We start from the raw sequence: 17,450 nt of genomic DNA, 5'->3' as shown, positions 1-17,450 counted from the left end.
ACAATTTAAAAGAGACCACTCTTCTTGTGGCAGATTTTAAATGCATTTGGTTTAAAGCAGCCCATGATGAATGAAAAGAAAAATCAAGGGGTACATGAAATAAAAGCAATCAATCATTTTGTATTAATGGAGAGAAATTCTAAATTAGAAAGCCAATGGCTTTAGTTCCAGAGAGGTCTTTTAAATATTCACCATGCCCTGTAATGCACATTGACCTCTCAAGAATAAATATTGTCACTGGTACATTTTTCACTTCATTGGAGGAGTCTTTGGTGTGTACTGTTGAATACTTTTTGTTGTTGTTAAAAAGAATTATTATATAGCCTGTTTAAAACACAGAAACCACAATAAATTTAAAAGTTTCACATTCATTTTGCAACATGCATTTACATGGAGTCTTTTGACAAAGTAATGGTTTGCTAGAACTTCTAGTACACAACTTATAGCACAATTTACCTAGAATACTCACCTTTAGATGGGAAGCACTGAATACAACTTTGAAAGACAGTGCTAGCTAGCACCAATGGGAGTGATTTATTTGCTTTTATTGGTCTAGATACTATGAAAAATATGCTGTTACATGCTTCACTTAGCATTCTACATTGACAGGAAGACAAGGTTCTAAAGAGGAGTTGTAATTTTGCACTCCACTTTCTGCTGTAATTACTGCTGGGTCTTCCTGTTACCTGCCTTGAAATTCCAGGTATTTCTATACTGTGACATAAACAGTAACAAAATACATCTCTTGCCCCAGTGGCATCTAAAAAGTCACATGTATCTGATTATTTTGTTGTAAAAAAGGTATGTCAGCTCCCCCTTAACTGTCTGTTACAAATTGTTAATGACCAGTGTTTTTGCTTTTCTTCATTCAGCATCAGCTTTGGAGAGTTGTTAAGAATTGATAACATAACTGCAGGGAGGGCACCATAGGAAGGAGCAAGGGAAGTGTTAAGAGCTAGTACCTGAGTGATTTTTGTTTTAATTTAATATTGGTGGTTGGTGGGGTTATTTTAGGAAGTCGGATCTAGAACTTGGCGCTCATAATCTGTGCTGGGAAATATTTTAAATGATTTATGCATAAAAGATTGGGTATCTTCACAATTACATGGGAGCACCTTCCCCTCCCCTTTTTTCTCTGATGTGCAGCTACTGAAGGTTTGTGCTTTCTAAGCCCAGACTATAGGAAAAAAGCAAGAAATTGAGGCAACTCAGTCAGTTCAATCTTCTACAAGTGGACACAGTCCCTTGTCAGATTCTAGTTGTGCCTTCATTCTTTTGGCTAAATAATTTTAATGGAGAGATCGTTAGTTCAGTAACAAAGGCTTAATAATTAGAATTCTCATGGTTATGTAACAACAGTTCTGTAGCCTCCTTGTGTTACTGTTCTCAGCTTCATGAATTTATTATGTTCCTGAAATGACAGAAACTTAAGAGACAGGTTGATGTTGTTTCTGGCGATGAAGCTAGAATATTACCAGAACTACTAATCATGCACTTGTGTAAAACATAAAAAGATAGATGGATGGATAGATAGACATCTGTATTCACTGCAAATACAGATTAATGGTTTCACAAATAATAAGATTTCTGTTAGAATGAGTGAAATAACTGACAGCTTTTCTTTCTCGTCCATTTAGCTTTAATGTACCTTCGAACATTGTATGGGTGATTCTGTTTTTAATTAGAAAATATAAGTAAACAGGATAGCTATTCAGGTCTGTGAAGACAATGACCTCTAGAGCTTTCATGTCTGTTGCAGCAAACTGTGTCAACTAATGCTGGCCCAGTTACTGAGGAGCTAGTGTACTCTTCCAGTCTTTACACTAATACACTAGCATGGTTTTTACTAGAGCTTGTACTTTCTGGATGTGGTGTGTGGTATGCATGATTTTCACACATCTTTGACATTTGAATGAGACACTTGCCATGTACGTAGTAGTAAGAAACACTTCATGTCTCTAAAATGCATAATCAGAAAATTGTAGATTGCTTTTTACTTCCTACACACCACACTGTCCGGCCTCTTCGGTAGGAAGTTGATCTTACCAGATGCATCCTTTAGTTACTGAATCACAACAGTTCAAAATGGAGTTCTCTTCTTACTATTCATCATGGAAATTGTAAACTTAAATGCCCACTGAACAGAGTACATGTTTGCAAAATATTTTGGGTGGATGTTGCTTTTGCTTTCAGCAGAAGGCTGAAAGAAGAACACAAGTGGACTCTTAAACAGAACTTCTCAGTAAAACCAGGAAACAGGTTATCAACACTTAGACTGTTCTTATTGTATCCCTTATCATAATTGACAGTTTGACGTAAAACTGAGTCATATGACCACCAAGGAGGTATGTAAATGGATAAGAGGTCACCTTTCACATATGCTTGCTGGAAAGGAAACACATTTAAAGGAAGTTTCAGTCAAAACAATGACAATATGCAAATGTTAAGTTTTATGGGCTTTTCTCAACTAACAGAAGCTATAGCAGTCTTCTATTACACTTTCCAAAATATGTATCTGCTTTCACTAGCCATTACAGAAGCTTGAAATGCATGTTAGTCTTAAACAGCCACTCTTTAAATAGAATACAGCACCTGCTTAAATATTAACCCATAAAAATTATTCAGACTGTGATTAGAGATTGAGCTGTTGACTATAGGTTTTTAATGTACATAGGATTTGCATACTGTTGAGGGTTTTGGTTGTGGGGTGACAATAAAACCCTGGCAGATGTACTATTAATCTCCTCCCCTGCTTCCCCCTTTTGCCCCTCCATCTCCCCCCTTCCCACTCAGGACAGGCAATCGGGAGGGAAAGAAGGACAGAGAGAAGAGAGCTGGAAAAATTAAAGATGTTTTGCTAATGCTACTAATAAGAATAGAGAAAATAATACAAAATATACAAAGCCAATCTTGAAAGTCTCAGCAACTGCAGAGCCGGCAACCAAAGTCCTGGATTAGACTCTGCAGCCAATCGGAGCTGGATTCAGTCTCTCACTAGGCCTCAGTTTGCAGGGACGACTAGCAAGGTCCTCTCCTAATGTCGGCCATAAGCAAAAGGGAAAAAAGGGACGAGATCCTCGTGATCTCCCACTTTTATATGAAGTATTCACGTGAATGGAATGTTATACACAGTTGGTCAGTTTCTTGGTCACCTGTTTCTCGTTGCCTCTCTCGCAAGATGTCCATCCATGCTTATCAATAACTTCGCATTCCATTGCTATGTTTACCAAAACATGTATCTGGTTCTCCAGGAAAATGCAGCTAATATGAAAGCTTTAGCTGACAGGCATATTCACTAAAAGAGAAACTTATTTTTTAACAAAACCAGGACACATACTTAAAACTCTGCAGGATGGTTGTGCTTGGAAGGTGCCCAGTTTAAACTGAAAAGGCAGCTGTGGTGAAATCTCGCTATTTGGTGGAACAACACTGGAAAGTACAAACCAAAATCACTCTCCTGGCATTTGTCAGTGGGCAGAACAGGAGCAGTGAGGTGGATGACTTTCGGTCAGGTGGAAGACCTAGGGGAAGCATTTACTTGGTCTACTGCTCTGCTTCTGCCTGGACCTTCCACCCCTTACCATGACGCAGCTGAGTTGGGCGAGCGCGTTGTGCTGCCCCCCTGGAGAGGCACTTGGAGTAGGCTTTGTGCTCTCTGCTACTTCATGAGTGTAGCAGTGAGGACATCTCACAGGGATAGGAGACTGCTACCAAGAAATGGCTGGGCTGCCTCTGGGGTTTCCCCATCTGCTGCAAGGCTGGGCATCCTTTTCTGCTTCTGAATACAGACCCATGTTCTTTTTGTGTGTGGTTAGGTGAGAGATAAATAAAATAATTGATAATGTTTTGAGGATGGAAGGCATTGTCAGAGTTCATGTGTCTTGCCTTGCTGAAAATGATGAAGCCATAGGACTGAAGAGAAGGCCAGTCCAACATGCTTCTAGGAAAGACTTTTCACCATGTCACATACCAAATCAGGTCATTTATTTTGCATTCATAGCATATTTTTCAGAAAGTTAGTTTTTCAACATTTATTAAAAGTCTCATAAGGACTGTTTCTCAAGTCCTTCTTGAGTTCACTTAAGTTACTCTGAGGACTATAACTAGCCAGAAGGCTTTCAGCGTGACTCCAGACAACATATAGCACTCAAAGTACTGTACTGAATTGCCCTACCTCCTTCCAAAGCTTGGTACTCATGTCAAGTCTGTGCCCCCCGGCTTTCTCTACAGGGCTGTCTGGACATCCTTCAAAGGCAGCATTCCTGCTGCTTTGAACAGACATCTTCCATCAAAAGGAACCAGAGCTTGTAGAGCTCTTTTAGGATTCTCCAGCCTTTTAACCCAGAAAGCACTCAGCACATGTAAGGGATGCAGAGTCAGACTTCAGAAGTTATATTTCTACATACTTTCAAAAATATACTTCTGTGTTTTAGATACCCTGATCTCTAAGCAGAAGTGATTCGAGAGAAGGAATTTAATATGAGGGAGAAAAAAAAAAACAACACATTCTTCTGGCAGGTTAATTTTCAAAGACAACATGGCAGCTACCTGAGCTTTCTGAGGAGTGTGGAGCAATAGTTTTTAACATTGGGAAGGTGTTTTTCAGCACAGCTATTGCAGTCCTGGGTTTAACCACAAAACCTGTTGTCATTCAGACCTGCAGTTCTTCAGGATGTTGTCAGTACCACAGTTATGGCACAGTTGGTGCAGTGAATAGCACTACAGTTTACACTAAGTATAAATGTGGTGTAGCATGTATCTTCATATAGATGTGCCTGTGTCTACAGCATATATATAAAATGCACATGCTCTATTATTACCATTACTGTATCTAGATGTATATGTATTAATATATCTATAACTATATATGTCATGTGTGTCATTGCTAGCATTTATTAAATGGGTTTGAAAAGCTCTTTTGGAGCTTTCTTAATGATAAGTTTAACACATTAACTGTACATGTGATAGGTTTCCATACAGACTGTGGGAAGAAAATAATGATTTAGTGCAGAAACTCGTTTACTAAAATGTAACGTATCAATCCCTTACTGATTTCCCCAAATGGCAAATGCAATCAAGTTCTATAGTAAGCTGAGTGCTTGCCAGATTTTTCAGCTAGACCTAAGTGCATAAAATCATTTGGTAACATTAAGTTTGGGATTTTAGTATTTTTATGGTTCTAATCAGCCAAAGGGCTTTTATTCATAGATTTTATGTTTTGTGAAAGAAGAAAAGAGGGGGGGTTTAACCTTTCAGTCTTGTGTTTCAGCTGGAATGGAGTTTTTATAGCTAAGCTATAAAGCTTTAAGATGTGCATCTGTAAGGAAGATGCTGACATTCTTAAAGATTGTTACAAAAAATACATCTACTGTACACTGAGTAACTGAGCTGACATATTTTACTATGTCTTCAATATTAAAATCATGTTTATGATACTGTTTTGTATAGCAACTAAACTAAATATTTACTTACCCCTTTCTTTAAACATATTCAATGTATTATTCACAGTTACCTCTAGCAAACTTTTTGACTGCATGTTTCCTTTTCTGGTTAATTTCATGTGGTTTAGTCATGCTTTTAATGGCCTTTAGAAGGTCCCTTGGAGTTCTTTAGATAACAAACAAGAAACAATCCCTATGAAAACATCAGAGACTAACATTTCCATTTCTCAGACCTTAACAGCAGGAAGCTTATGAGTCTAACAGCCAGACAGGGTGAGGTTTGCAATACTGTCTTGTCCTCAGCATTTGTATTTTTCAGGAAAAGACTGCAATTAATTGTGCTCCTGTGAATACAGTTTATTGTTGTTTGTTTGCTGTAGCCTGCACTATCTAAAGACTGTGAGCATGGACTGAAAATGAATTGAATGCAATTAAACTCAGCAACACTACATTAAAATCAGAGTGCTGTATCATATACAATGGTGCAGCAATTTATATATGCCGTGACAATACAGAGGTTGAAATATATGTTTTCTTTGCAAGACAGATAAGTTCGCTTTCTTAAAAATAGCAGCATATATTTACAATAAAACTGCTGACACTATAGGGCAGCTGTTAAATGAACAAAGCTGTAGAGGGTTGCTTGAACAGTCCCATGAAAGCAGAACTGATGATTTGAAGTTCAAGAAAGAATTTGTTTCAGCTAACATTTAGTACATTCCTCGTTACATTAAAATGCAATAAAGTATTTTAAATGCAATTATTCGGAGTCTAAAACAAGTTTAGATTATTTTATCACCTCTTGCTAAGTAATACCACTTTCAGTAACACTAGATTAATAAACTTCCAATTACAAACTACCTTTACCCTTCTTAAATAGCAAGATAAGGGCATACAGTATGTTTAATTTGGGCAAATTTTCTATAAATTGCATGTCTTCTATGTTTCACGAAATGCATGTTACAAGATATTTATTATATTTGATCTTAGTACACATTATATAGAGCATTGCTTAGACAAAACAGCATTTAAATTTCCTTTCTTAAAGTATCTAACTATTGAATATTAACATTTCCTTTTATTTCAGCTTAGTTTGTAATCTAATAATGGCTAATTGTTATGTGCTAAACACTAGTTACTCTTTTATGCTTTATTAATAGAGAAGCGTATTAAAGTAGCATTATCTTAAGCAAATCTATAGGCTTATATTTCTCAGAATACATTATTTTTCTTTGTTTTTTAGATTTTATTTTATTTTTTAGAGTTGCTTCTTGGGAAAGTAAGGCTTTTGCTATGTACAGTACTAGTTTGCATGTATTCATTTAAATACTAAAAACTGTAGTACTGCTCGATCCATATCTGACTGCTAGGTTTCAATTGACAGCTGAGAATTTGTGACTGGACCATGAATCAAAACGGCAGGCATTTATACCCCAGTGCCAGTGAGGATACATTGGGAATTACTTGGCAAAGGTAACATTTTAATTATTTCCACCCCTACACCACCTCTGAAAAAGTTGCATTGAGCTACAGTATCTGTTTTAACAGGCCTCCAGAGGAATATGTGACAGCATTTGATTAAAACACTCATGTAACATTTTTTCCCATATGCATTCTGGTTATTTTTAGTATAAGCTGAATTTCAAAACTACCTTAATTAAGCACCTGGAATGACAATGCTGTGCTGTCAGATGCAAAGGGTTTGTAAGTTTAAGGGAATACTGATCTTAGGCTTTAAAAATGAAAATGTTGTTTGCAGAATTAAAGGTCATATTTTGGGGGCTTAGTGGTTAACACAAAGAAAATTGTGTTGTTAGAGGTATAAATTAGTATAATCATAGATGTCTGAGGTGGTGGTGGTTTTGGACAATGAATAAGCATACTATTCATAGAGACTTTTCTGACTAATCGGCTGGTGTAGATTTAAGTCACTAACATGTACATGAAGGTAAGATGTAAACCATCTTATTTCTCAACTAAATAACAGAATAATTAGGAGTGATTTACACAAAAGAGAGGGTTTTTTTTTGTATGAAAAAAAGGCAAACACAATAAACCCCATTAACCTTTGGTACATTAACAAATTACTCATTATTATCTTTTACATATCTTGATGAATTACAGTAATAGAGAGGTATGTGTGTGTCTAAATAGGTATGTAAAGAAATCAACATATCCATGCTACATCAGTTTTCCCCTTTTTCATGTGCAGGATTATCTGCAACACTCAGCACTTAATGGGGGTTGTACATGTAAAGCCTGCAGGTTGGGACCCTGTCAGGTGAAGTACTAGCTACTCTCTCTCAAAATTTTAAATACCTATTGGACATTTGTGTGCACATGAAAGTATACATATTTTGGAATAGTTTGTGTGTGAGTGCAAGTGTGTATATGTATTATGTACAAAATGCCTTTTGATGCACTGTATTGTACTATGGATTGCTACAAGGTTTGGGGGTTTTGAATATTGAACTGGAAGGGTGATTATGGAATTTGAGAATTGGTGCCATTTAGAAATAAGAAGTTTAAATGTCTTGAATATTTTTGCTTCAATTTTCCTTTTTACAATTTTTCTCCAATACTATTTAAAATCTGGAAGAAATGTGGTGAAAAAGCAAGGTCTTATCATTTTTTTTCCCTTATAGATTAAATGGCACAATGGAAAATTTGCTAATGGATTCATCTCCTCAAGGGCTGTGATTCACATTATAAATCTCCATCATGCAGTAATTGCCAGTTTTCAATGTACTGCCAAGAGTGAATACAAACTGAACTAGTATAACACAGAGAGTGTGTTTGATACTCCCATTACAAAGGGTGTTGCCATTTCAGGGCATTGACAGGCATTAGGAAATTATATCACACTGCCTATCTAGGAATATCTCCTTCAATGATTTCAATCGGCCATCCCTCGAGCACCCTGTAAAGCAATGCCAGTTTATACCAGCTGAAGAACTATGCCGGTGTTTGCTGAATTGAATTTTCTAAAGAAACAAAAAGGAGGAAAGAGATTTCTAGGTGATGACCAAGGAAATACTGGTCATGAATACAAGCACGTTGCATGATCCACTCACCTTTATAAACAAAAAATGCCTGGCAGGTGGCTCCCAGAGTGCTGCCTGCTGCTTTGGCCCTGCCAACATACAAAGTGTTGCCAGATGAGCCTGGGCACAAATTCTGCCATGGACAGCTCTTTATAGGCTCTGGCTATGCATATTTGGCCTTGAATTAAGGACAACCTTGGAGGACAAAGAAACAAACTGTTACTTTTCTCTTACTAGATGGCTTTTAGGATTTGGATTTGGCATACAACATTCTTCAAATCCTATGTAGGTAAGGATCTAAGATAAATGATACTTGCCGAGGCTAAGGAGCAGTGAACCGTTCTAACACTAAAACTAACACTAAAAAAAAGAATGTATTGCAAGAGGAATTGTTCCTTGTTGGCAAAGAAATACATTCTAGTCCATATAGTCACATTTACTCCAAAATGTTTTGTTAAATGATTCTGTGACTTCCTCAGATCTGCAGTGATTATTGTGATGGTATTTGATCTGACTTTTTACAGCAGACTTTTGTGGTTATTTCAAGAATACTGATTTTTCAGAAATATCTTTGACTTCAAGAAGATAAAGTCAGCAGTTCTTCACTGTTAACTGTCCCGTCTCTGCAGAAATCAGGTAGCAGAGATGGCCAAGCTGAAAGCTTTGTCACAGAGCTCTGTTGGTGAACCACATTTTGGAAGCTTGGTGAACATGAATTATGAGAAACCTCTGTTATTTCTATCTTATTTGCCTTATTAGTAGCTGCTTGTCATACCTGATAGTAGATACAATATGTAGGTTTCAAAACATGATACATGGATTTCAAAGTATGTTTTCTGGGGTTTTCTTTCCCTATAGAATGATATATCTGTTGGTATTTGAAGTCCCAGGTATGAGACAGCAGTAGTCCATATGCAAAAGACTGAATTTTGGGGAAAAGAAAAAAAGAGAGAGAATATGGATAGTACAAGACAAACAAAACAAAACAAAACACCCCACAAAACTTTAAGTCATAGATGTACAATTTTCTTCAAAACCAGAAGACCTTCAAGGAATAGTGATACTAATAACTGATTAATTCTTTGCTTAGCTGAATTAAACATTGTAGTATCTTTAAAGGAAATACTTATGTAAACATCCTGTACCTGTGAGCATTCTAAAAAAAAGAGGGAAAAAAAAACCCATTATTTGATAAAGTATTTGCAAGTAGAAATTTTTTATTTTGCTCCTGATAGCCTAATCTTCTACAATTTTTTCATTATTGTTGTTGCTTACTTACAGCATTTATGGTATATATTTTATTATGTCTGCTGAACTTTGAACAGCATTTAGGCACATCAGTAGAGTTAAGTTCTCAAGTACTTTTAAGATCACTTGGGTAAATTTTTCCTGTAAATATGAAGATGCTCAGAATAGCTTAAATATAACCAAACCAAACCCTTATTTTTTTCATAATCACAGTTCTGTGATAATAACTGTTCTCCTAAAGAGAGAGGGTGAGGGCAAGCTGTGAAAATCTGTAAGGCTCGATCAGGAAAATACAGTCCTAGCTGCTACATGAGAGCAAAAGCGTATGCAACAAGTAAACCTAAGACAGGAGTGAGAGTGATAAGTGTGTGTGTATAAGTCTGATAACATGAGCTTTAAACTGAATCCCAGCCACTTGTGCCACTGATATTAAGACCACTCATAAAAGCATGCATGATGGTTCTCTTTTAGAGCATTTTGAGTATTTGCAAGTCTTTCACAGACAGTAAGCAAATTTTTATTGCCGAAGTGTACATTTTAACTTAGCTATTGACAAATATATTTTTATCCCCAACTGTTGTTATTTATATTCATTTTTTTTAACAATCTTTTTGTATTAGTTTTACAGGTTAACTGTTACTTTAGCATTACATTTACACTACACAAGCAAATGCGATAGGTTAGTATTTCCTGCTTTCAGTCGGATATCTTGACACATGAGCATAGTACAACAGCTGGTTTGTTCCTGGAGATGCTGAGGGAAGCTGTGTTCTCAGAGTGCTGAATTTCCTTCTCAGCATTAGCTGTAGGAGTGTTCAGCTTTCCAGGCACCATTTTTTCCCCCTAGCACCACTCTGGGTTTATGATAATAATGCTGATAAGACAATCAAATGGGATAATCTCTGATTTGTGAAAAAAGGAGGAGGGGAATTGAGTGCACATTGCTTTTGTAGCACAGTACCTTGTGTGTGTTTAACTTGTACCTTATGTGTGACTAACAGTCTGCAGCATTGCTGTGGCAAGCACATTTTGGCAAACACAGACACCTGTTAGAGCAATACCCTCTCTCCCCCCCCAGCTTCCCATCCCCCCCAGTCCCCTTGGGCAATGTTTTGGAGTAGAAATATCAATTCATTATAATTTAAGAAAAAAAATCCTGAAGTATCCTGATTGTAAAAATATTCACATAAAGAAAATCTGATGATTTCTGGTCTTTATCAATTTAAATTGCTAACTCTAATAGTTTTACCCAACTCTGTAATGCAGAAAGATGTGCAGAACATTATGTTTCCTCTCCATCTAGGCAAACATCTTCAGAACACTTCCTAAGAAATTAATTGTATTCAAGCCAGACTTGAATGCTGCCATCCCACAGGAAATGGGTCAGCAATCCATTAAGATGCCATTAGATAATCTAATTTGGAACTTAATCTCTAAATTAACCATGCTCCATACTTGAAGCATACTTGAGAGAAAGAAAAAAAGTTTATGTTTGAATCGATAGGGGAGCAGAAGCGTGAAGAAGGCTGTTTGTTTTTTCTGTGGCTGTGGTCACGTCTCAAGCTGTCTGGTAACCAGGAGAAACCAGACATGATGTAATTCCAGATTGAACTTGAACTTCAGGGACTTAGAATGGGGGAACAATAGACCATAGGAATCAATAATGTCCATTTTCCACATGATTATGTTTGGAGCTTTAAGTTAAACTTTATGGGAGAAACAGCAAGAACTGCAGTGTGATCAAAATGAATGAGATAATCCAGAAGCAAGATGTTAAAGAAAACAACTTCAGTAATATTTTCTGAGCAGCACTGCAGATTCCAGCAGGATTAGAAAAGTTCCCGCTCTGCAATGAACTGGTTGCCTGTTCTGAGTACTCTTTGTTCACTTAGGTAGGGCAAACTTAATCTCATGTTTCCTGTCAGATGATTTTTGGCAGCACTGCTAGGGAAGGAGGAGCATATTACAGAGAATTCCCAAGTGTAAACTGTATCTTTAACCCCTTGGTTACCCTGTTTTTCTAGTTCTTAATTATCTTACCTCCAATAGTTTCATTTGAAACAGTAAAACTACATTGTTGTTTTGCGTGGGGCTTTTTGTTTGTTTTTGCTTTTTGTTTTGTGTGTGCATTTAGGATTATTTGTGTTATTATTTAGGCAAGATAATTTGATACATAAACTTTCAATCACATTTTTTGTTTCAGAAGTGCCAAGGTAACATCTAACCAATTAAAAATAGACATGGTAATATTTGGGGAAACAAACAGTGCAAACGTGGAAAGTGCAGAGTCAGTTTTTCATAGGCAACCCAATGGTCTCCGGTAACTCAAGCCCACATTCTTTATGGTTTGGCTCTATGGGAAGCAGGCCTTCACTTGGTCATAACCCCCTCTGTGCACCTGCATATTTGCAAATCTCCTTTAGCCCTATCCCTGCACCAAACACTCATGCATGTGTGGTCCAGACCACAGCATGGACATGCACCATTTCCCTGGGCCCTTCCTCTGCTGTAGATTTTCTTTGTTAGTGATGGGGTCTGTGGGGTCTGTGGCCTCTTCCTGATCTTTCTGTACCTTTTTTTTTCTTTTTGCGTCACTATTCCCTGGTCTGCAGGGAATAAAATAAGTATTCTTCCAGCAGAATTCACTTTTCACTCCTCTGGGCATTAATCAGTAGGTCTTTAATTCCTCCATCTGCTAGATGGGTGGTATGTGCCCGGTGGACTATAAAAGTCATCCTAAATTAAGATGAGATATACTTAAGATATCTCTTGAAGTAAATGATCACTTTAGAGGTGAAATTTGGCAGCTGTTTAGCTACAGATACCAATTTGGAATGGTAACAGAAGTGCTGCATTAAGTAGATGCTGTAGGGGTGGTTATTTTTCTGGCAGAAATGCACAAGTGGGAATTTAGCCAGGGCACTGAGGTTAGCACAATTACGTTTCCAAAGTTCATATGATCTTAAGAATTTGAAATGCTAAAGCTCCTTGTACTTGTGTGGGCAAGAACTTGCCTCGTACAAGAGATACGAATCTTGTTCGGTGACTCGCTAGTGCCACTTCTCTCAATATTGAAGGCATTTCTACCTTTTCTGTCCAAAGGCTGACATGTCATCTGATCTACCTTGTCTAAGCTAGTATGTTCATGCACAGGGTGGTAAATTTGCACAAGGGAAAAACTGTACTTTTCCAAATGGTGAAACACTTACAGAATTCTGAAGCTGTAATAGAAAGAAGTTAGTAACTGGTGGAAAATAGGAACCTTAAAATCCTTTAGTTTTACTTAGATCTGATTTGATTTATTCCTTATTGCATTTAGTTAATTGTTTAACATTATTATACTCCTTATGTTATTATAACCTCCAAAGCGGACTGTATAGACATATAATGTTAGCACTGCTTGTGGTCCATTCCAGTAATATTTTAATCAGAGGTTCTTGAAACAGCAATTATTATCTTTAAGAGGAAATCACGGCAGAAATCTTGATTGAATTAACATGTGAAAACTGTAATGGAAACTGTAATGGAGAATGTTAACCCTGTAGGATGCTTGCAGAATTTTCCGTTGCTGTTTTATTACATTTGAACAGATAAATACTTGCTGTAGACAGAAAGGAAACTGATGACTGTATAACACACTTGATATTTGAGTTATAGTGAGAGAAAACTGTTTCTGATAGTGAAATTACTTAGAGTTATAATGCTTCAGTAAGGTCGTCCTGCAGACCATATCCTCTCTCACAAAGGCTACATAGTCTGAATCTCATAGCAATACCTGGTGGTGATTCTCATGTAATTTCCTTCAGAACAGCCTAGAGCATTTTTTTGGAGGTCTTACGTTCCAAGAGACAGGTGTTTATATTCTAATCTCTGTCAGAGCAGGGCTCACAGGTTTCCTCACAAGAGGTGAGAGGAAGTGGGGTAGATCTGTGTTATTCCAGTCATACACACAAAACCTTTTTGTCTGAAGGAGAAGCCACATGGGTGGAGGAACATCTCATTAACTTCTGCAAGGACAACCAGCTTGCCAGTGGAAAGAGCTTTGGCTTTCCCTCTGTGTTGAGGCACTTAGTGAACAGACACAGAGCATTGCCTCTGCTTTTGGGAAACCAAGGTCAGGAAGTTTACCTGGGACTTACGCAAACTGCTGGACAGTGTGGTGAAGGTAAAGATGTTTTCCTTTTTCCTGCTGTTGCTACCCATGTGGGCCCCTTGGCAGAGTTTGCTTTGCAGACAGCAGTAACAGGTGCTTCTGCTGGGACACTTTGCAGAAGAGCCGTAGCTGGTTTCCATGGCAGAAGTTAAGCTCTGTGGTGCTCACATAAGTCCCTTCAGGGCAGGTTTGAGAAAGCTGGTAGGGAATCTTGCCATTCAGGACTGTCAGTCTGGCCTGGCTGCATGCAGGAGTACTGGGCAGCTACAGAGGAGGGTGCGGCTGATATAGTAGTTGAAAGTTCAATTAAATTTACTGTAAATGTAATGGGGTATGTGAGAATGTTGGACAGACAGCCATACATACACATCTTAGCAGACCCTGAGTTATTTTTTTGTATCATAGTTGTTCTCAGAGCTTTGTGCTGTGATTAGTGCTATTCATCTCAGTAACTTTCATTCAGGTTTGCTCTTTTCTCTGCAGTAAACATGACTGGTGGTCGTATCATGACTGGGGTGGTGCAAGATAGAGTTACATCAAACTGTGGTATGATAAGGTTAATTCCCAAAGTCAAGCCTTGGCTATCATGGCTTTGGAAGTGCTAGCAAACAGAGGGCATGGCCTACCCTTTCCGCAGCCAGCAGGGCCAGCTGCTTGTCAGTCAGGTTGCGTGTAGATCAGGGACTCCAGCTGTCCCCCAGAGGTGTCGGGTGATGGTGTTGCCATCCCCACACACAGAGGACCTGGAGCTGTTGTGGCACGGCAGCTGTGCTGTCCTCCACCACTGTCTCAGGTGGGAAGGAAGCAGGAAGCTCTGTGCCAGCACCACGGGGGCTTCCAAAACTCCTGGGGGACCTACACAGTGTTAACATGGGAGATTTATCAATCCCTGGGGATTCATAAGCAGCATTAATGAATTTGTTGCAATCAGCATTTTTACCATGGCTGTAATGTAAGGTGGGAAGCTTGAAAGGTTTAAATAGACACCTCTATTATTATTATTGTCATACAGCAACAACAGCCCTCTTAGTCACTTGCTACAACTTCTTTTTATTGAGCACTTTGCACAAAATCAAGTCATTTGTTTTCTACATTAAGCTGTAGATAAGAAAGATGCTACTAGTAGTAATTTGTTCTTTGTTGGCACTGACTGTTTTCCTTCACACACCATAGTCACTAGAAGTTTGTCAACTTTAAAACAAAGGAAAAAGTCACATATATATGTATCTAGCTACTGAAGTGTGCTGTAAATCTTCAGAAAGATAACCTGGAAGATGTGTATTTAGCCTCTGCAGCAGAAATTATTTAAATACCATCTTGACCTCATACAAAATTTACATTATTTTAGTTAGTGTTCTGTTTTGTTTAAAGTCAGCAAACACTGTAAATCCCATATAACAGGACAGCAAAGAACAGTGCACTGCAAAGCATGTATTTGGACAGAACCTGAGAAAACAAATCTGCTTTTTTTTTTTAAAAAAAATGTTTTTTTATTACTAGTTCCTAATTTTACAAGTCCTTGTGCTTGGAAACAATTTGCATTGTGTCTGTTATTCCAGAATTTACTTCTTAACCTCACTGAAATCCGAAGAGGAAGGAATGCATTTAAAACAAATTGTGAAGGAAGATGAAGTTGAAACAAATAAATGTCTTAAATGAGATTCTGGTATTGAATTTTTTTTTTTTTAATAAGCTTTTCATCAGATCATATTGGACAAGCTTTCATACATAACTGGGTTTAAGTCTTTGTGAATATTTCAAGATTTGCAGTTATTTTTGAATTTCGAAGACATTATTGCTCCAGCAACAGAATTTATCTTATTTCTAACAGTCAGTAGAATTAAAAAAAAAAACAAAAAAGAAGAAAAAGAAAACTCTTTTATTAAACATATTAGCTGATCTTAGATTTTGAAAATATATAGAGATTTTTTTAATTTCTGAAGAGGTTAAAATTAGCCAGATTTTCAGGTCACCTTCAAGAATATACCCTCACTTTAGAATTTTACCACAAGCAGGCCAGCAATTTTTTCCACTTTTTTGTATGTAAAACAGAATACCTGAAATTAATTATTAGGAAACAAAATAGTAAATGAACAGATTTAGAGAGGTAAAGGGTATAAAACAGCAGTAAATGACATTAACTACTTGTATTATTTTTAATATAAAAGACCTGCAGAACATGTCCCCTGCTTTTCACAAAATAAGTTGACCTCTTTCTTTAATGTTTGTACAGCAACAACTGAAAGGATCACATAGGTCTACCAAGTGAAATATAGTTATTTCATGCACATTTAAAGCAGATAAAGAGGGTCTGTTTACCTCTTTACACTCGATGCCACAGAACTATATCTGCTTATCCAGAGAGAGAGCAGTGTGGAGGGATGACCTAAGATAGAGAAGGAGAAAACCTTCCAGTTTCCATCACCCAAAAATCATGTGTTGGAGGTTCTAGTCTTGAGATGTGGTATCGTGCAGTTTATCAGTCCAGTCCCAATGTGTATTCACAAGTAAGTTGTTGTATGTGTGGAAACACTTAGTGTGGAGAAAAACTCAATACAATGAAATGCGGAGAATTACGTGTTTGCATGCTGTGTGTCCAGTTCTGCTGTTAGTTCTTTGGCCATGATTGCTGACATAATGATGCTGGTTTTCTTCTGAATAAATTTGATGGGACTTTGTAGAAAGTCCATTATTTCTGGGTTGCCAGAAACACATCTAAGGAAAAGGCTGCTCAGGGTTTGCTCTGGGCCCTGAATAGAGACAGCTGAGGTCTCTCTTTGAGTATCCATCCTGTAAATACTGTTGGATATGGTTCCTACTGCTAGTTGGTGCCTGGTATATGGGTGATTGGCATTGTCCCATAAACTCCTCAGTGACAGTGTTTCTGAAATGATGACTTAAGTTCCAAAGTTATTGAATTGCCTTTGAAAATATTTTCTTTCTCAGACATTTGTTGAAAAATGTATGGTACTCACTGCTGCCCTTGACTCACAGCTACCCTTGGTTGCAAGTGTTAACGTGACTGGGTCCTGTGTTATCCAATGGTCCTTAAGCACTGGTACTTTTTAGGAAGAATCCGTAAAAACATCGGGCTTTTTGAATAATAAAGGTCCTTGTTGTTCTTGTGGGGACCCACGCACCTCAGAGGCATGTCTTAAGACTGAGACAAGATAAACTGCTGGGTTGTAAGACGGCAGAAAATCACAAGGGAAGCTTAACCACTAAACCTTTATAATGTGTTCTTGAAAAGAGCAAACCTGTACACTGTAGTGCATTTCAGTAGCTCTTAAATAATACCTGTGGAGTCATAGAGTGTCACTTGTATGGTTTAATTTTGTCTCCTCTATGTATTTGCCTCTGAAATTTTGATAAACAAGCAGGCCGCTTAGTGTAAGACAGCAGTAATACTACTTGTAACTGAGATCAATGCAATTATTTTTGTTTCAAGTAAGTCATACTGTCACAAAGAAAACTGTGAAGTAGAATCTCAAGTAATATTCACATATTTGGTTTCTTAAGTAGTGCTATTAATAATGAATATTGGCTTAACCCTGATGCACATTA

At 37.5% G+C, this 17,450-nt stretch overlaps 1 protein-coding gene across 7 annotated transcripts in view; it reads left to right on the top strand.

Moving 5' to 3' along the window:
- NFIB (nuclear factor I B) overlaps positions 1-17,450 on the top strand; it is a 175,280-nt gene that overhangs the window by 150,913 nt on the left and 6,917 nt on the right. For 4 of the 7 annotated variants that reach the window (XM_065046151.1, XM_065046152.1, XM_021288835.2 and 1 more), the window contains one exon: positions 6,826-6,914. The exons of the other annotated variants lie outside the window; for them this stretch is intronic. In XM_065046151.1, the coding sequence (XP_064902223.1) occupies positions 6,826-6,914 (89 nt within the window). The remainder of the gene's footprint in view (positions 1-6,825; positions 6,915-17,450) is intronic. 7 annotated transcript variants of the gene reach the window in all.

This window comes from Columba livia, chromosome Z (assembly GCF_036013475.1).
Source record: "Columba livia isolate bColLiv1 breed racing homer chromosome Z, bColLiv1.pat.W.v2, whole genome shotgun sequence".
In the NCBI taxonomy this organism is placed as follows: Eukaryota; Metazoa; Chordata; class Aves; order Columbiformes; family Columbidae; genus Columba; species Columba livia.
Note: the sequence above shows the minus strand (reverse complement) of the source record. Positions and strands in the feature narration are given on the sequence as shown.